This window comes from Triturus cristatus, chromosome 7, assembly GCF_964204655.1.
Source record: "Triturus cristatus chromosome 7, aTriCri1.1, whole genome shotgun sequence".
Lineage (NCBI taxonomy): Eukaryota > Metazoa > Chordata > Amphibia > Caudata > Salamandridae > Triturus > Triturus cristatus.
This window is the reverse complement of record NC_140590.1, coordinates 30,658,810-30,685,540: the sequence shown is the minus strand read 5'-3', so window position 1 is coordinate 30,685,540 and position 26,731 is coordinate 30,658,810. Positions and strand designations below refer to the sequence as shown.

Sequence of the window (26,731 nt, the reverse complement as noted above, 5' to 3'; positions counted from 1 at the left end):
TTCGTGGTTTTCAGTTGATCAATTCAATTGAGATTATCTGGTAAAACAATAGCAAGCTGGAATCCCACATGCTGCACACCAATGTGAGAATGTGGCCTGATATATGCTGTCTACTAGTTCTAGTGGGCACCTTGTATCAGTCCAAACAATCCCTTATGGTGAATTGGTTAAAGACAACCTTTATTGAAAGCTATCCTAGTGGTAGCTATGGAGAGCAGCCTTTAGGCTAAGTCTTGAAGCAATGTAAAGCAACTTGTTTTACCAGTCTATAATCTCTTGAATGAACAAATGAAAAACAACCACACCAGGTATATATTCAAAATATGTGTATTTAGGTTAAAACACACCCCTCTAGTCTCTTTATGAGACGGGAGTTTGAAGTTCTTTGTTTGCAAGTTACAATTATCTTTAATAGCACATATACACGTTTGGGCCCTAGGGGCGTACCAAACCATATACCAAAAAAGTGGTATAAGAACCACGACTGGGATAGACACAAAGCCTAGAGCCTGTAGAATCGCTGGGACCCCTAGAAACCACCCAAGGTAGTGACACAGGGAACCCACGGGGACTGTATCTGGTGTGTAAAAACAACCGTGGGTTCCCGTTATCTTCTATGGGCAATGTCGCAGTTGGAAATTTAAAGATTAGGGACACTTTTAGTCGAGTCAGGACCAAACCCTTTTGGACTTAAGAAGTTCTAGGGCTAGCACCCATGGGAGTACCAGAGTACTCGAGTTACCTTACCCAGGGCAGCCGGGTGCATAGGTGTCTTTTGGTGTCGAGCCGCGTCGTCGATTGCAATGGAAACCTGCAAAGAACTGCTGCTGCCGCGAAGAGGAGAAGTGTCCGAAGAGATCCAACCCTGGATCTAGGATGGAAGGAACCTGAAAGCAGAGGGGACAGAGTCTGGGTCACTAGCCAGTGACCAAGGGCAGGATGGACCAATGCCTACAGATGTCGGGTGCTTCAGGTGAGTTGATGGGTGTCTTGACTCTTCGCCACGAGGTCCAGGAAGCGTTGACGAAGTCCACTAGCCAGATTCGAGCTGTCCCACGAAGTCTGTCGAATGCTGCGGTGTCGGCGACCAGATTGGACCCAACAAGCCTTGGCAACGGCAAGTCACAGGAATTCAGAGAAAGGACTGCGGTGGAGACCAGCAAGGTCTAATGGACTTAGTCAGCAAGGGTAAGTCAGGGCACGTCTGGAGAAACCAGGAAAGCCCAAGCAGAAAAGGAGTTGCCTTCGTGGGGACCTACTGGCAAACGGGCTAGTGTTCGCGAAGGAGCCTCGAGCGGCTGCACTTGAAACTGGCCCACGGGTCACTCGTGGAGTGGAGGCCAGCAATCTTTGGTGCAGTAGGTGCTCAAGGCTGGGGCTACACGGTGCCCAAAGCATAACTTCAAGGAAGCCCAGAAAGATGCTGTTGCTGCAAAAGATCATGGTGTCCAGGGGTCACGGTTCCACGTCACCCACGATAGCCACGGGCCTCAGCTTTGCTCTGGACTCAGGGTAGCCTCAGGGAAGTCTGGAAATCTACCTCTGGTGATGCAAAGACTTTGGCGTCCGGCGGGAGCATCAGCAATGCAGACCGGTCAGTTGCTTCTTTGGTACCTGCCAAACAGGGGAGTCACTCCTTGACCCCAAGGGAGATTTCTTCAGTCTTTTAGTCAGGATAGAACGTCGAAGGTATGTTGCGGAGTTTTGTCCAGGGTAATCTAAAGTCCTAGGGACTGGAATCCTATACTCATACTAAGTTTAGGGAATGGACAAACTCTAAGGCCCCACCTATGGGTGGGCTTGGAAAGAGGGGGGGTTACACCCATTTCCTTTGTCCAGTTTCACGCCACAGCAGGGGCAGGTAGCCCCTACAACGGGTTTGAACTGGACTATGCACAGGGACACCAAGTGTGCCCCCAGTGCAGGACTTCAAAGCACCAGAGTATGCTCCCGCCCAGCCCCAATACACATCTGCTTGTCTGGGGAGGTGGTTACACCTCCAATCGACAGGAAACCTATTGTCCAGGCCTCCCCTGCCAGAGTTTCGGCCAGACCCGTGTCTGGGGCAGAGGCATCCATTTTGTGATGCCAGGGCTCAGGAAAGTCCTACTGGGTTTGACCAGTGTGAACACGTCTCTCCCTCTAGAAGGGTGGAATGCTACCCCGCTGCCAGAATTGGCGGGGGGGGGGGATAGTATTCCAAAGCGTTTGACACCAAACACGACATGTTTTGATGCAGCCATTCTAAAGTTAGCATTTACAGCGAGGTTATAATGCGTTTGAGTATATGGTTTGGCTGTATCACAGAACAGCCATAACAAAGTATTTTCTAAAGCTGCAGAGGGGCTCAGCTCATGCTTGGGCACCCTCTCACACAAAACCAAGCCCTCTGCCTTCAGGATTGTTAAGGCCTGCCGTAGGAGTGACTTATAGGTTTACATGTGTCTTTACATATATGTGGATATAGGTAGCCTATACCACTGTAAGGGGTGCAAGCACACCCTTACCCAGGCTGCAGTAGAAGACCTGTGGTTCCATTTTGGAGTGCTTCCCAGAGGTGGCATAATACATGCTTCAGCCCCTATACCATATACTAGGAGCTTATAAGGCACTCCAGAATCCAATTAGATATGTACCTAATGTACATGGAAACCATTTTAGAGAGGAAGCAGCTAGGCTGTGGTCCTGATTAGCAGGGCCACAGCCAGACTAAGGTTGAAATAGGGGCGCAACAAAGGCCCCCGCTGCCCCTGTGGTGCGGGGGGGGGGCCCCGAGCTCCAGGGGCCGCCTAAGCGCACTGCACACTCAAACCCATTACACTCACACAAGCGGCGGCCACAATAATTAATATATTCATCCGAAGTGCTTTGAAGAAAAGGCGTCCTCTGGGTCTTCGAAAATGCTTCCGCACAGCCCACGCAAACAAACATCAACATATCTGAGGCAGAGCCTGCCACAAAGCAGACTCTGTTCATGGTACCTTCCAAACGTTCTGCTACTTATACAGCCTTGAGACATCTCTGAAGTGTGACATCGCCTGTTTAACATGTTTTTTACGGTTCTTGTCTTAATGTGCAGCCCGCAAGTCAGAGCACCTAGTCCAGCACAGCCTCTTACCCGTCTATCTCAAATAGCACCGAGGGGATGGGGTGGGGTCCACCTACATGCCAGGAGGGCGGGATCCAGGGCCGAGAGCATGACCACGGACTGCGATTGAGTACATTAGAATCATTATATGCAAATTAATCTCCTAAGGCTTTCTCCTATGTGGTGTTCTGCAGAATGTTGAGGGTTTAGATATTCCTTGCTAGAAGAACATGAATCATATATGAATACTTATATGCAAATAGGAACATCTAAAGCAGGATCCGTTGCACTGAGCGCACCCCTGTTTTTTTCCCCACCTACACCTCTCAGGAGTCGACGCATATAGTGAATGAAATATGTGCATCACATTTAAACTTTCGAAAGTTCCCTATTATCACCTAATGTCATTAAATTGTATTTCCACATCCCTGTCAAATGAAAACGTTGCTACGCATGGCGCATGTGTAGTCTTACGCAAGTCAGTTTAAATGGCAAAAAGATACTGCTTCCGTCAAGGTGTGAGTGACTGGTGCAAAAGAAAAAAAATTGACTCACATATGAAAAGTGACTGCCTGCAGACTGCCCTAGGAAGCTAGGGAAGGGCAGTTTGCACTGGTCCTGCAAGCAACCTGGAAGTTACTTTTATGGATCTTTATTTGGTATCTATGACACCTCGGGTTCTACTGAGGAACCCTGGAGCTCTCCTTCGGCAACATCGTCCTGTAGTCATAATTGCCTAAATGCTAACAGAATTATGGGGCATATCAGCAAAAACTGGCGATAATTATTGATAAGCGCACTTAGCGCTAGGATAATTATTGCCGGCTAGCGTGGATTTTTATCGCTGAGATAGCGTGCTATTAGCAACACTTATCTCATCAGCGATAAAAATCCTAGCGCTAATTGCCTAACGTGAGATTATTGCTGGAAACCCAGAGATAATCTCACGTAGGGTGGAGTTAGTTTGTCGATAGGGACTCACAAACTTAGCCATGATATCCACCTTCCATCACCGACCTATATGCAAAAGTATCACATAATGTTCTTCTCTGCCCGGTAAATAAATATGCCACCTCACATTTTTCTGCAAACAGTTGTTGGCATTTTATTCTTGCCGATTTTACTGAATGAAGTTACAGTAAATTAAAACATTGAATTAACAATCTACACGCCCAGATTCATACTAGAACATAAGATTTGGGTTTATCGCAGCATTAACTCCTACTTTTCCATGTTACTAAAAGTACACATGTTTTACTGCATTTCAAAAACAAGCATTGGCATAGCCAATAGGTCTCGCTTTTGGGACCTTATAAGGATTTAGTTATGCAGCACAATAGCCTTGGTGCAACAACATCAACTGTTGCATGGCTAAACACTTATAAGGTCCCAAAGGCGAGACCTATTGGCTATGCCAATGCTTGTTTAAAAATCCTCCTGTGGTGAGAACCCCTTTGAACTCTCATGACGACGGTCAGGCTCGCTCACGGCACAATACTTACCTCTAACGTTTACGCCCTACCACTTTCATAAGTCACCAGCCGCCACTGAGTGCTAATAAATGTTAATGTAAAACACTGAGTGAAATTGCATTGGACGCGCATGGAGGATGCTTATTACATTACAGTTCATCACTTCTGCAATCCTTACTGAATTGCTGGTGGGTGTACGCATTTGGATGTAAAAAATGGTGATTGTTTGGGGGAGTGAATGTAGCATAACATCCAGAGCTGCCAACTGTGGAACAAGGGCACTGGGTTTGAATCTTGGCATGCTCTCCACGTGCCAATAAAAATAAAAACCAAAGGAGAGACATGCCGATATCAAAAATTTAAATACCGTATGGTTTTTAAAGTGCCGGTAGGGCTGGGATTGAATTAGTCATTTGTTAGACATTTTAAAAAAATGTAAACAGCTGCATTTGGATGCGAAAAAATGACGATTGTTTGAAAAAGAAGATGTAACATAACATCCAGAGCTGCCGTCTTTCAAAATGGGGAACCGGGTTCAAGTTTTGGCGTGCACATTGCTGCTTAGTAACAATCTAAAAGTCTGTGGGGCTAAAGTGAGTGTGTGCAAAATCCCGACCCTGTTTTCCACAATGTCAAACTGATTATCACCATCTGTAGTTCTTTTATTGCTTTTTCTGTGTTGATGGGGAAGGGGCCAATGGTGCCAACCAGGCGCGCAACACCCATTGGACTCACAGGGCTTCAGCCCCCCCCCCCCCGTCGTGTGTGGCAGCCCGGGATTAGACAGCTTCCCGGCGCACACACAGCCGCACCGAGCACTTCACAGGTCTTTAAAAGACCATTTGCATGTTAATGAGGCCTCGCTGTTGTTTCACCCCTTCTAAGATCCCCTGCAGCTCTACTCTGCCTATGGCTTAAAAGATTCAGCCCCCCCCCCGAAATTTTTCTTAGCCCCCCCCGAAATTTGGCTCTAGTTGCGCCTCTGGTGCCAACCATAATGAAAATCTCATAGACCAATATAACCCCTTTGTAATGGAAAACCCTCTGCTGACACCATCAAAGACTTCCAGAAATTGACCTCAAATGTTGGGTTTACAGGTACGCACTAATCTAACCGCCTACATGCAACACGTTTTTACCGTATTGCGGAACAAAACAAACTAAGGAAAGCTATAACGCCTTTACACTTTGACTTATATAACAAAAGTAATTCCAAATCCAAATTTAGTAAAAAATAAAAAAAAAATGAAGGTTGCCATTGGGTGTACGCTTTTTAAAAGGTTACAAATGTGCACACAATGAGAGTTTCACAAATTGTTTTTCTTTTAACATGACGGAGTCCTATTGAAGCATAAGACAAAATTACACAGCAACTCCAGAATACTTGCTAAACTCCCGTTAGGTGAACAAAAAGTGCATTCAATGTATTTTTGGGAAGCTTTTTACATTAAAGTTAATTTGAACTTTGGCAGTCTTTAGTGAACTCCCATCGGATGTACTTTCTGTTCACTCAACGGAACTTCAGCAAAGATTTCCGTAGTGCTAATAAATGTAAAATACGGAGTGAAATTGCATTGGACGCAGATTGAGGACGTTTGGTACATTAGTTTTTTTTATCACTACGGCAATCCTTACTACATTCCCATTGGGTGTACGCATTTGGATGCAAAAAATACCAATTGTTTGGAAGTGAGAATGTAGCATCACATCCTGAACTGCCGACTGTGGAACCGGGTTTGAATCGTGGCATGCTCTTAACGTGCCAAAAAAAAAAAAGTCTTGGCATCGGCTCAATAGCCCGTAATTCTGGGCAAAGCACTTAAACTCCCCTTGCTTTAAAAACAAAAAAGAAAGAATGGGACCTTGTGTAATGCAACATGTACTCAAGTACAGCACTCCAATTACTTTGGGCAAGTTTTTGCTTAATAAAACTGCACGCGAGATTCACCCTGCAACACAAATTGCAATTATTTCCAAATGTGTTTTTAGACATAATTTAAGCATAGCACTTTTTTAAAATATGCGCTGCTATGGAATATTGTAAAAATAGCTGGGGTTGGGCACACACTGAAACACAAGGCAAACATGAGCAGGAAACAAAGAAAGGACACGCACCAACATGGGAGGAGGTGGAAGAGGTGAATGCTTTAATAAACCGCTCCAACTCTGAATGTATCCGCACACAGATTCTGAACGGATCCCGGAGACCAGCCAATCCTAAACATTGATACGAATGATTTACGGGGAATCAAAGGCAAATAGGGGTACAGAAAGGCCAAAATAATGCCTGCAGCGATGAGTGCCACAAAGGAGATTCACAATGCCTTTGCGCTGCCACGAGGAAGATCCTCTCCTGGCCCCACCCACATGGTGACAGTGTTCAGTAAGAAAGACTGCCTTTTTAATCAATTTCACGCTCTTTGGTGTTGATTAGAGCAAGATACTCTTGGGAGAAGGGACCGAAAACAACAGACTGAACACCTAGAGGTAAGCGTTGGCTTAATATGGATGTGGCCACAACGCTTCATTCTTTTGATGGAAGTGCTGGCAACAGTAGAGGCCTGGTGCGCTCGTAACAAAGGCAGAGCGATAAATGAGAGACATGCTCGTGAGGAGACACGAAGTGTCTGATAGTAGCACAGTGTAGGCACGAGAAGAATGGCACGGGCAAATGCGCAATAGAAGGTGGCGCGAGTTCTGAGATGAGCTGTGAGGAGTGCGTGGTCTTCGAAGACAATGCAGAGCGTGGTAGACGGCAGGCACAAGCACTCATAAGGCAGTTGGTGGCATACGCGCGAGGTGAGCATAACCGGCAGCTTGCTTGGACTAATAAAAAAAATATATATTAAAAAAAAAATGCAAAACAGCAGCAAGGCAGAGTGGAGGTTATGGCAGACGGCAGGCACGAACAGTTGAAAGGTAGTTCAATCAGCGCATGGCAAACGCGTGAGACAAGCCCGGCGGAGCGTGGCGCGCATGCTTGGCAGGGGTGGGGGAGCGCATTCCAGGTGGGGGAGCGGACCCTTTGAAGTGCGATGCCAAACGGATTGCATGGCGGCACGATGCGTGTGATTGTGCGCGTGCTCGCCATGCAATCCGCTTTTGGGAGCACTTTTAAATCCCCCTTACAATAGTCTCGCTTTGAGATCGCTTACGTGATAGCAAGGCGAGACCTAAAGAACGTTTTGCTGTGTAGAAATCAAACACTTTTACAAGAACTTACCTCCTTTGTCCATAATTTTGATGATTAGAAGGGGCGTGCAAGTTCTTTTTTTACTAAAATTCTCCAATGGCAAGTGTGTGTGGTTGCTAGAGGTGTGTTAGTGGTGGTGTCGTCAACAGACGCAGAGATTGTGACTGTGGCACCCTCGCAGTCCCTTTAATTGCTACATTTAGGCGCTACATCTGTGGATGCTAGTGATCACACGAGGGGTGCTCGTATCTCACCCTCACAGACGTGTCAGGCTAAATCGACGTCTGTAGCACATGTTAGTGTCTCACGTGCTGTGTCCATACACTCCTGTGTGCCCCTTTCCTTTAAACACAGCGCCTCCACTAAAACACGCCATGTTTGCATCTATGTGTCCATTCAGTGCTAGACACGTGGGGACACAGTAGATGAACATTACCGAACCACTTGTCTGATGTGTCAGTAATAGACAACTGACCGCATGATGGGATCCAACATACATCAACAACAGTCACACATGGCAATCTGAAACCTTGGCAGCTATGCCCCCAGCAGCAGCCCCTGTTTTCCAGCCTCCAGGGGCCCCATCAGCACTCTAGTGCACACAGGCAGCACTACACTCTCTCGCCGTGGTTGGTTGCACCAGTGAGTTGCCTGATAGCAGTCCTACCTCATAAATTAAATGTTGCGTGCCGTGTGCAGTAAGTGCAGGTGACCTGAGCTTCCAGGCCCAGAAACAAGGGGGTTGAAGGCAACTGCCTCAAGGCCATAGACCATTTGTATTTACATACCTTTGTAAACTGGTTACAGAGGCTTAGTTTTTTCTGGTTCCAGCACCCCCTGGGCCTATTCCTTACATCTGAAATTTACATTTACTGCTGTAGTGTGAGAAGGCATTTCATGAAATGGAATATAAAGTAGGGTTGCCAAAAGAAAAATGCCAGCCATGTGCTGTTTAAAGACACTGAAAGACCTCGTCTTGACACTAAATAGGGTTATAAATAAAAATGTATGTTTTCATTTGTAATGTGACTTTTCTGTCTTAGTTCCCTTTAATTATTAGTCATGGATCATTCAGGCAGCCCTAAAACACAATTAAAAGTGTTTTCTATTTATATTTGCTGTTCGAAGTATGCACAGATAAGTGCTGAAAATACAGCTTTAGGTGACTGCTTATTTTTGTTCTGTATGGGGCATCAAAATAATGAGCTGGCAACCCTAATCATAAGACTGGAAGTTTGTTGCAGGATCAGCACATCATTTCCTACACCCTCGATCACTACTAATGCCAGAATAACAATAGTTTAACTTATTAATGAAACCCTACGCCGCCATCAATAACATGCTGAGTTACTCCAAGTGTCCGGGAATGCACCCTGCATTCAGACAACTCACTCCTCATTCTCGCCCTTCACTTTTACGCTCACCCTGCACTCGCAGCAATCACAATACGCTCACACTGACCACCATGCACTCACACCATTCACCCGCTCACCCTGCACTCACAGTCATCACTATGCACTCACAATGCACTTGCGCTGGTCACCCTGTACCTCACCCTGCAGTCACACAAGCACATACTCACCCTGTACTCATGTGACACTTCAATCACCTGTCCCCCTCACTGCTCAATCTGCAACTCACTCAAATAAGCCCATCACTAACCATGCATTCTTTCGTTCAACTCTGCACTTACATATGGTCACCTCACTCACCCTGCAGTCACTCCTCTTACCCTACTTACACTGTCGCATCACTCACTGTGCACTTTTTAATCCATGTCTAATCAGGACCCTTGGGCCCGATTCACAGAACTAACTTAAGACAAAATCCTAAACGTACTACTTTTGGTACGTCAGAAGGCATTTAGTAGTAGTAAAGTTAGGATTTTGTCTTAAGTCTGTCTTAAGTCAGACCCTCCAGGATTTCGCGATTTCGCGATTTGCAAAAAAAATCACGAAATCGGCAGTTTTGAAAAAATACCGCGATTTTTTCAAAACTGCCCGCGAAATCCGGAAAATTTAGAGGATGTATAAATAGAACCGTGATGGGCTGGGGCGGTGCAGGGTTTGTAGTGAGGTGAGAGTGGCTGGAGGCTTCAGAGAACGCTCCTCCGGTAAGCAAGTAACAACCAGCCAGCAGCAAAGCAGCTTTTCGAACCGGACGACATGTTTCAGTCACAATACACCAAATAACCGCTGATAAACAATGCTTACCTTCTTTATAAACCTGCTGCTTGTTGCCAGCTTGTTGTCTTTTTTAAACCTATGGAAATGTGGATAGAATGTAGCCTTACGGCACCTGGAGCCCTGGTGGATGTAGGGAACTCAAGTGGCATAACTTTAGGACCTGGCTCAGAGCGGAATATTGATATTCAGCCCCGTCGTGCTCCCAGTGGGTACTGTGTATCACCCGCCTCGAAGGTTGGCACCAACCTTCCTCTTTTATGCACCACACACCAGAATTAATCGCAAATCAATCGAACAAGGTACAACTGATCAGTAAACCAATTAGTAATTTTAGCTGTTCATCCTGTCTTCATTTACTTGGGACGAGGGGTATCTCTTTTGTGTTTTTGTTAGCATCTGGAAGTTGTTTTTCTTCATCCCGTTAATTTCCTTGCAAAAGCATTTCAAACAGATATGTTACACACATGTCAGCCATTCTCCTCATTTTCCTACTCTTTCATCATGTATACCTTTGCTATTTTATTGCCAGTTAGGGCAAAATGTATGATGACCTTTATCCTACTTTTGATGCGCATTTTGAAAGAAGATGCGACTGCATAGTTTTTCGAAAGGTTTGCAGGCTCCATTCACTATTGTTGTCTTTTCATACTGTAGAGAATGTGCTTTTATGGAATAGACAGCTGCCATGTTAAATATTCAATTTAAAGTGTAATTCTCCTTATATCGGAACCGGTCTTGCTTTCATGCTGAGCAGGTTGCTGTAACATAATAATTATCTATTTTATTTAGAAAAAAAATGCTCCAGCGTCTCTTAAAGGCATGGTTCAGGGGATTCACTCCTTGGTTTAGCATTGCCTCCAGAAATTTGATTTTCTTTTTTCTGTTAACGGGCATCTATAGGAAAGGACATCATATGGCACGATCAATCGCTGAGACGCTTGCGCCTGTAGGCATAATCATAAACCGCACACACGTTGGTATTCCACGTACCCTTCAAATTAAATAAGAAAAGTATTCTAACAAAAACACTGTTTTCTTTTTCAACATTTTCGTAGTCTTCACCACAAGTTATAAAGGGTATTATTAATAGAAAAATGTATTTAGATTCAATGCATTTATTTAGGATTACGAACTAGGGGAGAAGCAATGTGATATAACCTGCAATTTTCAGAATGCAACCAAATGTTAGTGTCTATACACACGTCATAAATAATGGTAAACATATCAGTATTTATAGTACTTCGAGAGAGTCACTTCAGTCACACAACTCAACATCATTCCTTTTCATTGACTCCAGGGGGAGGGGCTATAAGCTTAAACCTGGAGAAGAACAGGTTTGGGCCCTCAGGGTCTCATTTATGGGGAATTGGCACAGGGCAGCACCGCAAGTCTTCTTGCTGCGCTGCCCTATGCCGTTGTGAAAGGGCAGGTCTTCCCCCCTGCACTGGAGACCAAATTGCTGCCTAGCGCCATCACAGGCACCCTTGCACCATGGTTCAAGGGTGTCTGTGTTGCATGCAGGATTGATTTTGTACAGGAAGGGGCCCCTTCCTGCACAAAAACAATCCTGCGAGGTGTTTTTCCTCTTTCTATGTTTGCTGGAAAAAACGGGGGTGCAGGGTAAGATATTACAGAGAGATGTAAAAAGGTATGGTGTTACTTAGGGTGTGGTGTTACTGAAATAGGTATTGGGTGATATATTTCTGAGGGAGTTTTTTTTGGGGCAAGATGTTACTGAGGGGGTATTGGGTAGATGTTACTTAAATACGTCTTGGGTAACATGTTACTGAGTGGGTATTGGGTAAGATATTACTGAGGGGGTTTTGGGTAAGATATTACTGAGGGGGTATTGGGTAAGATATTACTGAAGGGGGTATTGGGTAAGATGTTACTGAGGGAGGTACTGGGTAAGATGTTACTGAGGGAAGGATTGGGTAAAATGTTATCGAGGGAGGTAATGGGTGAAGTCTGACAGGGAAACACCCCATGCATGGCATAATCCTTACATTGTTTACTCCCATCACAAAACTCCTGCCTGCCTGCATCCAAATGGAATCTTGATGAGCTAATGATTACGTCTCCACCTTCAAGGGGGAACTGAAACCAGCTTTCTAAACACAAGAGAGGATCTGATCACCCCTATAATTCAAGGTTTTGTATTTAATCTTATACAACTGGAGGTCCATGAAACTTTGGACATAATTAATCAAATAGTAGATGGTTTCACTCCTTACCTTTTTCTACCATATCTGATTACTCATGTCCGAACAGTGAGTAAGCAGGAGGTGACCTCCCTATGCAGTCCGTCGCACTTATTTGGATCAGCCACTACTATCCTGCACCCTAGGGTGCCTGAGGAAGAGGTGTCCTGACTCACGGACCCGGGAGGCAGCGGTGCCCCAACAGGGGTGCGTTCATGGGCACTAGAACATCCCAGGGAGAAATACAGCACCCTCTCACGAGGTTAGGACATGGAACTGTGCTTCTGCAGAGCTGCAGACACTTTAACATGCCTATTGCAAAGTGGAATACTTTGCTAAAAGAGTTTCCATTGATTTCAGGCTGAAAAGGAATGATTATGAGTAAAATAAAGTACCACAAAAATGCCACTAAATTTCCATAAATGTGCTGCTAAATTTCCATATTTGCGCCACTAAATTTGCTAATCCATGCCGCAATATCCTGGGGGGTCTGTTAAGTCTGTCTTAAGTCTGTCTTTTGTCTGTCTTAAGTCTGTCCTAAGTTTGTCTTAAATCTGTCTTAAGTCTGTCTTAAGTCTGTCTTAAGACTGTCTTAAGTCAAATTTAAGACAAAATCCTAACTTTACTACTACTAAATGCCTTCTGTGACTACCAAAAGTAGTAGGACAGACTTAAGACAGACTTAAGATAGACTTAAGACAAACTTATGACAGATTTAAGACAAACTTAAGACAAATTTAGGACAGACTTAAGACAGACTTAAGACAAAATCCTAACTTTACTACTACTAAATGCCTTCTGTGACTACCAAAGTAGTAAGTTTAGGATTTTGTCTTAAGTTAGTTCTGTGAATCAGGCCCATTAACTTTAAACAGTAGGCACAGTATTTTCAGAATGGACGACTGTTGAAGGTTTCAAATGAAAATATACTAGATTTCTGGGTGGTAGGGCAAAGTGTTAGGAATGCTGAGCTCCTCAGGGTCCGGGCGACGTAATAGGGGTCCACCTCCCGATATCCCCGGGCTCCAACCAAAAGGTTACAGAGCCCAAAGGCGATCAGGCGAGGGAAAACAGGAAGGGGGGAAGGGACAGCGGGGAATAGAACCTGAAAGACAAATGGCACAAAGGTTATATCGTAGTTACAACGACTAGCTACTCTCATATAATTCTCACTAAGAAAGGTAGTTACCATGTGTAGTGGGAATCCTTCCCCGCGATCACTGAGATACCTCTCTCAGGACCGCCAAAACCTCACTCCAATACCCAGGCGTAATCAATGTCTGACAGCCACCACACTTTGCTTCAGCCACACCCGCAAAGTCATGAGCCTCAGTCTTTCTTCAGACCCGAGGTGAAGTCATCCACTCCCTACGCGCTCATTCTGCTCCGATGTACTGACTGTTGGCTTCCACGGTTACTAAACCGCCGCCTGAGTAATACCAAATAGTTAGCGCTCCTTCACACCCGTGAGGATCAACACGCTACTTAGTCTTGCTTCCCCAAAAGTACCACTGCTGCTCGATGGTTAAACCTCACCACCAATACAGCAAGTGGGTTGCAAGGCTTCCCCTACGCATTAGTCCCCCTGCTCAGCCGAGCAAGGCTTGGTCGGGATACTCCTCCTCCGAACCCGGAGGGGGTCTGTGTGGGGTGAGTAGCACCCTCGAAAATAGTCAAGTCTGGTGCACCTCCTATGGTGCCCCCCAAGTGATAACCGCTCCTCGCGGACCTACTGTTCTGCACTCTCGCTTCCCCACTGGGTTACGAGCGCGGGAGTACTGGAAAAGGAGCCAGGGACTTACTTCCTACCTGCTCCTGAACGAATCTCGGCAGACGCTGGATGTTGTCCATCCGCCGTGCGCGGCGTCCGTCTGCTCGGTGCTTTAAACTCCAGGTGCTTTCTGAGGACAAAGCGCAGCTCCGCTCGTCTGCGGCGAACACGGAAGTTTCCTCTGGAAAGTAGAATAACGCACACCTTCGGCTGCGGGGGACGTCGTTATATGGACGTCCACTTCCGGGTCCTCGAGGCTGCTGGGAAATGTAGTCTAAACGCTAGGTAGGCGCGTCGGCCTACGAATCCTGACACAAAGTGGTAGGTGGTGGGCCGGGCCACCAGGGGGGGGTCCCAACATGTGCTTTGCAGGGGGGCCCCTTCAAGTTTCGTTACGCCACTGCCCATTGCACACCCCTTTCACACAGAAAACTATGTGGAAGGGTACCATATTTACAAAGTGGCATGAAGCCAAAAAAGTGGCTTATCGCCACTTTTCAAATATAGAGCAGGAATGTCGGTAAAAGCGGTCTCTGTGACGTAATCCCCTTATAATTAAGCCCCCCAATGCCTTGACGCTGGGTAACTCTCATACTGGCTCTCCTAATGCCACGGTGCTTCCAAACATTAAGCAAAGTTCCCAAAAACACATATTTGTTTTTTATATTGATCCTGTCCTGATTCCAAATGCAGCTTACACTGCGGTGGGCAGAGGACAACTACAGCACAGAACTGTCACCTCCTTCGCCTCCAGAAAATGTGAAGGAAGTGGTTAGTAAAACCATGGATTTTACATCATATTTTTCTTAAAAACTGAGCAAGACCCCACAGTTTTTGTATGCACTTCAAACACTCAAATTATACTGTTGACATGGCACCTATCATTTTTCTGAATGTGCTTGGTACATGCAGCTATATTTATATATGGGCCAACATCTGCAGATGTAAAAACTGCCTATCTTCACTTTCTTTCATTTTACCATTCTGTCCCCTTCAAGCAAATTCATTGTGGTGTCTTATGACTGAGAATCCACTGCTCCGCCATACTCCATCATCCAGAGGTCCGAAGGGACCTCCATTTAGTTCCTTCCTGACCCCCAATGCCAGGGTGAGCTCCGTTTCTCATGGATTAAACCTATTTTATTGTTCAAGCAAGGCTCTGTCTTGATTACTGCTGACTTGTGTGACTATCACACTCAGTTTACTTCTTCTCCTCATCCTGTCTAGTTGTTTATGTCCCTGACAATAGTGTTGTGAACGAAGGCAGCACAGAATGCTCCTGGAGAATGCTTGGTTAGAGCCATAATGTCTGGCTTGAGGGTGCTATTGTGCTGTGAATGGTCTGATGTCCTTATGTCAGTCTACAAGGACAACCTGTTAAAGGATGTAGCAAAGCATTTTTACCTGGGCTATTATCAGTGAATGGTGGGTTCACTCTTGGATGGGGCGTTTGAGATCCTGGGTCCCTCCGGCTCTCAATATATGCATTAGTTTGGGGCAGGTAGCAAGAGATGTGAAAGTGCAGGGCTTTAATGAGGCTTTAGTGTCACTCACCTAAGGCTCATTCCTGTTGTCTGTTTCCAACAGGAGGCGCCTCTTGGTATTATGGCACCCTTAATGTTTAATTGAATCCATTTAATAAAGCGCTGGACCCACGTGAGAGCGGGGAGAATCCCTCGGTAGAGTTGTCTTTCCATTGCCCTTTACCATTCCTTTTCCTGATTTATCCTAAAGGAGATGCATTGTACATGTCTCACAATATAATCCTGTCTCTTTATTCTGGTTGCAGAGCCGGTGACTAAACCGATAGTGAAATATATCAGCTCACAGCTAGTGGAGAACCGGGGTCCTGCAGAGATAGCCTGTGACACCTCGACCGCGGCTGTCACAATCCTCTGGTACTTTAATAGCACTTCGGCTCTACCTGGAAATGTAATTCAGTCTCCAAACAACAGAACTCTTACCATCACCAACCTATCCCGGGGGGATTCATGGATCTACCAGTGCAAGGCCCTGAATTCTGTCAGCAGCAAAACGAGTGACCCCCAGACTCTTACTGTCGCCTGTAAGTAACCCCAGAGCACCCTCCTTCCCGTCTCCAATCCCTTTCTCTGGTAAAGACGCTCACAGACCCTCTCTCTGTTCCATTACAGATGGGCCGGAGGACGTGAAGATTGATCCACCAGGTTCTCAGTCACTACAAGTGGGGGGTAAACTCTCTTTCTCCTGCACTGCGGAGTCCTTCCCAGCACCAGAGTACCAGTGGCTTCTCAATGGTACTGATCTAAAGAGACCTGGTAACACATACACCGTTGAGAAGGTGTCTTCACAAGATGATGGGAACTACACATGTATAGCTCACAACACAGTCACTGGCCTGTCGGGGAAGGCTTCTGTCTTTATTACTGTAAATGGTAAGTAGTCCAGGAATACATAGACTCCAAGCCTGCTTCTTCCAGGTCAAAACCACTTCTGAAATTAAAGATGTGAATTTAACACAGTTGAAGCCGCCCTCCACTGCTCAGCAGTGACGTCATGCCGCTTAGGAAGAATGGCTTTGTGGGCAGGTTATTCTGCGGGAAGCCAGTGATGGAAGCGGAGGGAAACCTGAGCCTGGTAGCAAGCAATAGCTGTCTCAAAACAGACAGCCAGTCCCTGCTGCTGCCGCTCGTGATTCTTGGTGGAGGAATGGGGTTGTGTAGGGGCAGCATGGAAATTTGTTGTGAGGCTGATCCCTCACGGTAAGTGCTATGATGTTGGACTCAGGTGAGGTCATGGTGTTGCCTTGATATCTAGGGGTGCTCAGCTCTGTTGGTGACTAGCCCTCTCTAGATTAGTGGTGGGTGCTGGTAAACTCTGTTACGCAGCTTAGGCAGAATTTTTGCTAACCTCCACCCTTCAAGCAGACTGCAGAGTGACAAAAGCTCCATGAACTCTGCCGGCGGAGCGAAGTTTACCGCCCACCATTACTAGTGCCACACAGGCAATATTACACCATGGTGCAAGGGTGCCTGTGTTGTAGGAAGGATTGTTTAACTGCAGGAAGAGACATCTTCCTGCAGGAAAACAATTCATTGAGGTGTCTTGCTCTTTCCATGTGTGTTGCAGAGTGCAGCACACATAGAAAGAGGAATAAACAAGGAGAAATAACGTTATTTCTATTTGTTATGCTTCAGCTCAGCAGGCATAAGGTTTTGGCGCATCCCCAGATATATAAGGTTTCTTATATATCTATGGAAGCATCAAAATCCATGGGCGTTGAGTAGAAACACTAACAACAATGCCCAAGGAACGCCTCTTTGCGCTGCCTTGCCTTACTTAATATCTATGAGGCCATTCAAAGTATGCAAAGTGGCTCTGGGAGGCCTCATAAATATGATCTGGTGGTTTGCCCCATCAGAGCATCACATAAAGTAATGCTACGGAATTGCAAGCGGCTCATAAATATGCCCCTTTGTCCTCATCCACAGAAAGCTCTGAGAAAATATAGCTTCATCCCAGTTCTTCAGTAGAGGAGATCTGATAAAGATCCCAAGAGATCTATTCTCATTCATGTCCTATGGATTCAGCATCTCTCCAACTGCGAGGGCCGTGCAGTGCAAGGCATCAAAATGAGAGAGCGGGAAAGAGCAATTGTCATAATACATATGGTTCGTCTAAATACACCTCATATTCTGCAAAAATATTGTGAGACATACATATCATGTCAAAAATATTGTAATGTCAAAAATATCATGTGACAGAATATAGAAGGTAACACTAACGCTATTTAAGCCTTTTATATTGTTTTTTAAATATAGTTGCAAATAATATCTTTTTTAACTATTTAGTTCAGTTTTTTAGATTTTGTGTTATAAGATGTTGTTTTTTAATATGCAGTATTTTTAATGATTTTAGAGTAGGACGAGGTCCTCGCGTCTGCTTTCCTTTGTGGAATTGGTTGGCTCTGTTATCCGTCTTTTGCCCTTCTGCTTGTTTAGCCTACTCGTATTTCCCATCTACCTGAATATCTTATTTATGTGGCAGTTATGTCACAGTTTCTGCTGTTCTGCCTTGTGTCTTTTACCCATTGTATTGCTGGTAGTCTGTCCGTTTTCCCAATTTACCTGATTGTTTTGTTTTTGTCACAGTTTCCGCTATTCTGTGTTGCTGTTCTGCCTTGTGTCTTTTTGTAGTGCTTACAGTCTCCTTGTTTTCCCCATGTGCCTGATTGCATTGTTTTTGTCACATCATTGCTGTTCAGTGTGCGGTTTTGCCTTTTATCTTTCTGCCCAGGGTATTGTTTAGTTTGCTCTCTTTTTCCAGCTCCCTCGCTTCCCTGTGTTTCCTCCATCCTGCTTCCCACCAGCCCCGCCCACCACTTTCCAGTGACCCTCCCACCTCCCAGGACCTACTTAATTGGGGTCACAGCATGACCCTACAGGGGATGTAAACGCGCCATGCATCCGTGCCTGGACCACGCCTAGCACCAGGTACTGTGGCCCTTCAGCCACCCACAGATACTTTGTCGCAGAGCTCAGAGCTCTGGACCCCAGACACAACAACAACTACTTCTGCATCGCATCTCCTTGTTCAACTATAGAAATGCTACAGTTTCATCTGCAACTCAGGACCTCCTGCCCTTACAGAAACCTGTGCCACACCCAACACACTGACCACGACCACCCGGGAACCACTTCACTGTCGCCTGTTCAATGTCCAGTTACTCTGCAAACACGCCACCTGATTTGGGACATCATCACTACCCTCCCCCCAACATTATCTTCATCCCAGAGACCTGGCTCAACCCCTCTTCTACCCCTGACATTGCGATGCCCAACAGCTACAAGATGATACACCCTGATCACTCCAACAATCACGGAGTATGCATTGCCGTCATCCACAAAGAAACCATCCGCTGCCACATCACCGAGGAAAACACCACAGTGATCATGGTGCACCTCCATATGCAAAACCAAACCGGCAAAACTACCATCAGAGCAGACCCTAAAGACCATGCCCCAGTTTCTAAAAAGCTATCCCTGAATTCATTGACCCTCTCGCCATTGACTCCAAGCACTACATCTTCCTTGATGACCTCAACTCCCACCTCTACGACTCCATACAAAGCACAGGATTAAAGCTCAGCCCGACAACCCGATCTTCACAGACAGTGACAGAGTCATGTTCAGTCATGTCACCAAACTCACTTGGACTGACCGCGCCATCATCCACTTCTCCATCGCAGATCCCCCATGCACCACCTCCAGCCCTCAAGCTCATTCCACCACAACTGGAGCAAAGTAGCCAAGACTCAATGAAAGTATGCTTTCAATACCACCTATCCCAACTTTGCAACAAGCTTCAAACAGGCCGTTCAGAAATTCTCTGCCTGGATCAGCAACCTCCAGAACATTGTCACACTGACAGACAGCACCCATAACCACCCGCTCACCACATGGGAGCAGCTCACCACTCAGGACACCACATCCACCATGAATTCCATCCACTCCATTGCCCCCACGGACCTCAGGTCCCATAATTTCTTCAGTCTCTGCAGCAAGGAAATTAGAGGCAAACTCACTGCCATTTTCATTGCTTCCATCACCATGGCCACATTCCCCGACAGATGGAAGCTCAAAGAGGTCAGACCCTTCCTCAAGAGACCCTACGCCGGCCACAGGGCCCGATTCACAGAACTAATTTAAGACAAAATCCTAAACTTATTACCATTTTCGTATTCACAGAAGGCACTTAGTCATTTTCGTATTCACAGTAGACACTTACTCACTTCGGTATTCACAGAAGTTAGGAGTCCTAACTATAGGACTCCTAAATGCCTTCTGTGAATACCGAAAGTCATAAAATTAGGATTTTTCTCAGTTTAGGAGTCCTAAAGTTAGGACTCCTAACTTTACTACTACTAAAGTGGGAACATTCCTAATTTTAAGGCTTTCGGTATTCACAGAAGGCATTTAGGAGTCCTAAAGTTAGGACTCCTAACTTTACTACTACTAAATTGAGAAAAATCCTAATTTTAAGACTTTTGGTATTCTCAGAAGGCATTTAGGAGTCCTAAAGTTAGGAGTCCTAACTATACTACTTCTAAACTGTGACAAAATCCTAATTTTAAGGCTTTCGGTATTCACAGAAGGCATTTAGGAGCCCTAAAGTTAGAAGTCCTAACTTTACTACTACTAAATTGAGAAAAATCCTAATTTTAAGACTTTTGGTATTCACAGAAGGCATTTAGGAGTCCTAAAGTTAGGAGTCCTAACTATACTACTACTAAACTGAGAAAAATCTTAATTTTAAGACTTTCGGTATTCACAGAAGGCATTTAGGATTCCTAAAGTTAGGACTCCTAACTTCTGTGAATACCAAAATGAGTAAGTGCCTTCTGTGAATACCAAAATGGTAGTAAGTTTAGGATTTTGTCTTAAGTTAGTTCTGTGAATCGGGCCCACAGAGAACTCAAAAACTACCACTTCAACTCACTGTTCCCCTTCCCACCAAAGTCCATGAGAAGGATATCAACCACCACCTCACCGAACACCTGGAAAGAAACAACCTGCTGGACATCTCCCAATACAGCTTCTCGCACTGATCACTGCCATTGATGACATCAGAACCCTCCTTGACTGGGGGGAAAGAGTGGTGCTCATCCTCCTTCAACTCTGAGCAGTGTTTGGCATCATATCCCTCCACACTCATCAAGAGACTACACCACATCAGGATACATGGAGACGCCCTCCAATGGATTGCATGATTCCTCACAGGATGAACCCAGAGAATCCGCTTACCACCCTTCACCTCGGAACCCAAAAGTGCCATCTGTGGCATCCCTTAAGGGTCATCACTCAGCCCCACCCTGTTTAACACTTAAATGCTGCCCCTAACTAACATCGTCAGAACCCATGACCTCAACATCATATTCTATACATACGACACTCAGGTCATCCTCTCGCTCTCCGACCCCTCCACCACTAGGACCAACTTTCACAACTGCATGACAAGTGTTGCTGACTGGATCAAGATGAACTGCCTGAAGGTTAACACAGACAAGACGTAAGTAGTGATCTTTAGGAACCGTACCTCTCCATGGAATGACAGCTGTCGGCCCTCTGATCTCGGATCTACACCCACACGGACAGACCACACCGGCAACCTCTGCATCATCCTGAACAGCCAGATCACCATGGAATGTCAGATCAACGCAGTCTCCTCCACCTGCTTCCACACCCTCTGCATGCTCCAAAAGATCTACAGATGGCTCTCCTTCAACACCAGGAAAACTGTCACTCAAGCTCTAGTTAGTGGACAGCTGGACTACGGCAATAAGCTCTAGGCAGGAATTACCACCCAACTCCTGAAGAGACTCAAATCATTTCAGAATGCAGCAGCAAGACTCATCCTCAACCTCACCAAACGTACTCACATCACCCTCACCTCAGGAACCTCCAGTGGCTCACCATCCACAAAAGATGCCTCTTAAAGATATTGATACACACCTACAAGTCCCTCCAGGACTTAGGACCAGCATACATCAACCACCACCTGAACTTCCACGAACCCTCCAGACACCTGTGCTCTGCCTCACTCGCACACACTCCCCACATCTTCCAAATCTACAGTGGAGGACAATCCTTCTACTACCTTGCGGCCAAGTGATAGAACAACCTCCCCCTCCACCTCCGAACAGCATCCTCCCTGCAGGAATTCAGCAAAGGACTCAAGACAAGTCTGTTTCACGGAGCCCTATAAATCTGAGTTGATTGATTGATTGATTGATTGATAGAGTGGTTTTGTTTTTATTTAATTTGTTATAATTATAAGGGTTTTCTTTTAATGTCATTTCTTTTGGTGGGTAGTGGGGTTTGTAGGGGAATATGGTGGGAAGTGTTCTAATTATTTATCTTTTAATTGAATATATCATTTTTATACATCTTAATTTGTTAATTTGATAATTATTTATCTTTTTTTTCTTCAAGTTCTGGAATAGATAATCTGTTAATTAATTTTATATATATTAATTGGTTAAATAGGAAATTGTGATAATTATTCGTGTTTATGAATTTGGATATTTCTTAATGATGTTATCTTTAAGCTTTTTCGTATAGTAATTCATTTTAGAGTGTTGCTATGGTTTAAAATAATGTGTTTTGCTAATTGTTCTATTATTTAATTAATTTGATTGCGTGCTTGAATTTTGGGATACTAGGGAGGCTAGTTATTTTAAGTATATTTTGTAATTTTGTTTATACCTTTTTAATATGATTCTATGTATAATTTTGTATATTGATTTTGTGTGTTTAATTTTAAAATATTTATATACATTATAGTGTTAAAATGTATTTGTCAAATGATTATCGAAATATAGGTTGTGTTTATTTACTATGTATAAATCTAATTTATTTTGAATTAAATTACCATAGGGAAAACTAAATATTAGCATTCTAAAGTTCAATATTTTCCCTACTACTGCTTTAGCTGAAGTAAATTTGACTCCTTCAAAATCCAACATTTGATTTGATTTGTTTTGATTTCTTTTTTGCTTTTGATATCGGTTTTTGTAGTTTTTCATTACTTAATTTTATATTGGTGTTGTTACTGTATATTTTTTGATTTTGGATATCTTGTAGTTGCAATTATATTTAATTTTCATTAGTAATTTTTTATTTTTTATGTTCTAATACTAATTATATATTTTAAATGTTGTTTTTGCTTTATTGGTATTATTTTAAAGTAAATATCTTTATTTTATGTTTGTCAGTTATAATTGTATGTTACTTCAAATACCTATCTATTTTGTTGATGCTAGTGTGGTATTCCATTTTTTTGTAGTTGATATTTTTGACTTTACATACAAAGGATATATTTAGCAAATATTCTACCATAATGGCAAGCTACCTTCCTGCGCTACAATGCCGGAAAGGGAGAGAGAAGGAATGCATCATATTTAACATTATACATCGCTTTTCTGCGCTCTGCATGTGCTGTTGCACAAACTGCTGCCTAGCGCCAGCACAGGCACCCTTGCACCAGGATTGCTTATGTGGCTTTCTGTGTTTGTTAAAGAATGCAGCACATGGAGAGAGAGGAAAAAACACAAGGAGAAATAAGCATATTTATCATTGTTACGCCTCCTGTGGGGAGTCGTTGCATTTTGATGCATTCCAAGGTCGACGACTAAAGGTAAGTCTGGTAATCCTCCAAATCCATGGGTGAATGCATGAGAACACCCACTTTCCACCCATAGAATGCCTCCCTGTGGCGGAGTAACACAAGGCTGTGACTTGCGCAGCCTTACGTTACTCCACATTTATCAAGCCACACAGGGCCACGCAAGGTGGCCTTGCATGTCTTGGTAAATGTCATTCTAGGATTTTTGTCACCCTTGCTCCACCTTCCGTGGTGCAAGGGCGACCCAAAACCATGATAAATATGCCACAAAGGATATAAAGTTGATATCTGTGCACTCAGTAATTTTGTTTGTCAAAAGTTTTGCGTATGATTATTTTGTCAGCAATATTTTCTCATGCATTCCTACATGCAAAAATGAAGGAAGGAGGTTAACAAAATCTGTTGGGAAAATAGGCCATGGTTACAGGATGGTTAGATGTAGTTTCCAGGTTTTCAAAAACATTTCAAATGACTAATAGAGAAGCAGAGTTCAGATGAGCGAGGGATGCTGTTTTTGTTTTGCCACACAGGAGAGTCTGTAGTGAGAATAGATTTCCTGTAGTATAATACTCATTTCTAAGAAGATGTTGCATGTATTGTTTGTATATGAGATGTCTTTGGTAAATGGATTTTGCATGATAACAGGAATATTTGAGAGCTAGTTGATTTGAGGTGTTGGAATACAGAAGGTAGTACATTGTTCTATGGTTTGAGTGAGCTGTAGAGGGACCTACAAGGATAGAATTCTCACTATTGATTTTGGCTTGAATCACTGACCGAACAGCAGCTCTAAATATGGTAGTTTCAGAAATGGTTACTTTGGGAAGTGTTCACTTAGGCGAAACATAGGAGACCTAAACTTCCATATGGATAACCACGACGTTTCAAACACCACATCCCTCCTATAGAACCTTGCCAACATAGGGTGAAACAACCAGTCACTACCCCCATGCACACAACAGCACACACACTCAACCCCGTCTTCACCTAAGGAAACAGAGGGGCATATTCTCAAGGAGATATAGCCCAGTTAACAGCACTTTATCGCAGCCAAAGTCACGATAAAGTTATCACCCCATTCACAAGCTGGTGCTAACAGCCCATAGCACCAGTTTACCTGCGATAGTAGACGCAAAAAACATCGCTACAGAAGAACCCCGCAACTATCGCTTATGAGATGCAGAGTAGGCGTTCCCGTGCAAAAAGCCGCATCAACACCACACCGCAACATTCTCAACGACCAGCCAGATCGGCATTAAGTCCACAAAACATGCGATATGGTGCGTAAGCAGCAGGAAATTAACACCTGCTCTGACCTGGTGCAAATTCGGACGACAGCCTGCACCACAAAAGGGAGCCCAGCCCACAGCCACACCTGAAGAACAAAAGATGCCATGAAGTCACTGATCATGCGGCCCGGGCACCCAAGAGGGCCACAACACCCACTGCCATCACCCCCAGGACCACCCCCGTGGACCCCCACCACCCCTCCCAGACCAACACTGAGGCAGCGCAGGCAAAGACAGCGACCCCCTGAAAATGCACCAACCTCACACACCCAACACCAGAAAATGACAATACACACCACAGGCACATTGGGACAACCAACATCCCACCTCAGACAAAGCTGCCGGTCGTGCTGTACCTGTTGGCCTCTAGTACCTACCACCCAACATCTGCCAGAGTTCGAGGAGCCCTATCAAAGTTCCACAAACCTGTCCAGGATGCCATCATCAGCTTAGCACCCAAGTACCCATACTTCCCACACACTGTGCAGGTACAGCTGGAGACCAAGCAAGGCATCTACCACATAACTGGCTTCTCGCACGTTGTGGGTGCAACTGACTACACAGCTGACTACACACGTGTCCTACTTGTGCCCTCTGGCAAGACTGCACACAAGAACCACAACAGAAAGCACACGCATCCCATCAATGTGCATGCAATAGCGGTCCCCCGGGAAATCTTCACGAACTTCGACGACAACCACCCAGGCAGTGTGCATGACTCCGACATTTCCTGTCCATCATCAACCATCGCTTCCAGGATGGCACCTAAGGAAATGCACTGCTCGTTGGCAAGTACCAATGGAACACAACACACACCTCAACTCCACAATCATGCAATGCACACCACTGGGAATGCACATGTTACAAACTCACATACAACATGGCAAACAACATGCCCACCAACCAGACACGACAGCACAACTTACTGTGGCCACTTGGGCCAGCCATGTACCTGAGCAATCAACGGCATGGCACTTCAGCCACATAATAGCTGAATGTGGGGAAAGGTGGGAACTAGGCATGTGAAAAGGAGGCAAGTGACCCATGAATGAGAAGGTACCCATTGCCAAGTGTGGCATGGATATGATGGCCAGACTGCAGTTTGCAAACAACATACATAACCATGACGACATACACCGCTGGTGTATGGAGTGTAGTGGACAGTGGATGCAACCATGTCACCCCAGTCAGTGGGGAAGATCTCGGAAATGCAGTTTGTCACGTCCCCCGTTAGCGTGAGCAGAGTGGGCTTGCCTGACATATGCCAGGCCAGCGTAGGGGTGTAAATAAAAAGCACGTAGCTCTGGGCGTAGTCCTCTTCCGGAATGCCCACTGTCTCTGCCAGGGCGGGGGCCTTTAGCCCGCTATGAGGCCGACACTGTTGCCGTAAGCTATGTTGCCTGTGATCCTGTGCGCCTGCTGCACCCCAGGCCGCTGGTTCCCGAACTCGACTTGCCCGCCCCTGCGCAGCCAGGCCTCAATACTCACCTGCTGACACCAGCGTGTGTCGAAGAGGGCCCACCACGTGCCGGTGTTAGCTCCAAGCCCGAGGCCCGTGACCCTGGAAACCTGCTACGACCATCACGGCCTCTGCAAGTAAGGCCCGCAGTATTCCTTTATCTTTGACATACTGTACGGGCATACACAGCGGACTCGTAGGTCACACGTTTGGAACTGAGTCTTGATTACACTATGGCAGGGAACATCAATTAAGGCTGATTTGATGTCACTATACTCCCTTCGATGTGGTGCCACCAGGTCTTAGTAGTGCATCACAACTGCACGTTTATGTGGGCCCACGCAGACTACTCCCCTCGGCCTACCCTGCACCCGAGTAGGTCATACAATTTGAACTGAGCATCGATTTTTCAATGGCAGAGTACATATCAGTGCACACAAGGAGAGGTGTAAGAGGATAATGCGTTGCTGTCCGGAGGGAATAGGATCATCATTGCTGAGGTGATTGAACACTACCGAAAACTGCCCTGGTGTCACTATCTGTGCATCGCGAGCCAACGACATGTGGCTGCGGGCCACTGCTGACCGCTGCCTCCAGCCTACACTGCAGTCAAGTAGGTCGCACATTTGGGACTGAGTCTTGATTTAGCAATGGTGGAGTGCATATCATTGTACCGGCATCATCGCAGACTGCATCCCCTCTCAGCCCCGGTGCCACTAAGTCTGTTCACCGACAGCCATGGACACTTTCTAGTTGAATTTTGGTGGCGGCTGAGTCTATGGACTGGTGGTTGTCATCATCGTCATGTACCTGATTCCTGAATGGTGGTGAAAACAAGACTGCAGTATTCCACTCCTCCATTTGCTGCTTCCGGATGGCTACTGCCCTCTGCATCATGCCCTGGAGGACA

The 26,731-nt window shown here is 45.3% G+C and overlaps 1 protein-coding gene across 1 annotated transcript in view; it reads left to right on the top strand.

The window, feature by feature from the left end:
• LOC146808736 (cell adhesion molecule CEACAM6-like) overlaps positions 1–26,731 on the top strand; it is a 103,659-nt gene that overhangs the window by 61,002 nt on the left and 15,926 nt on the right. Inside the window, exons 2-3 of the mRNA XM_085614785.1 lie at positions 15,701–15,976; positions 16,065–16,325. Of these exons, the coding sequence (XP_085470911.1) occupies positions 15,701–15,976; positions 16,065–16,325 (537 nt within the window). The remainder of the gene's footprint in view (positions 1–15,700; positions 15,977–16,064; positions 16,326–26,731) is intronic.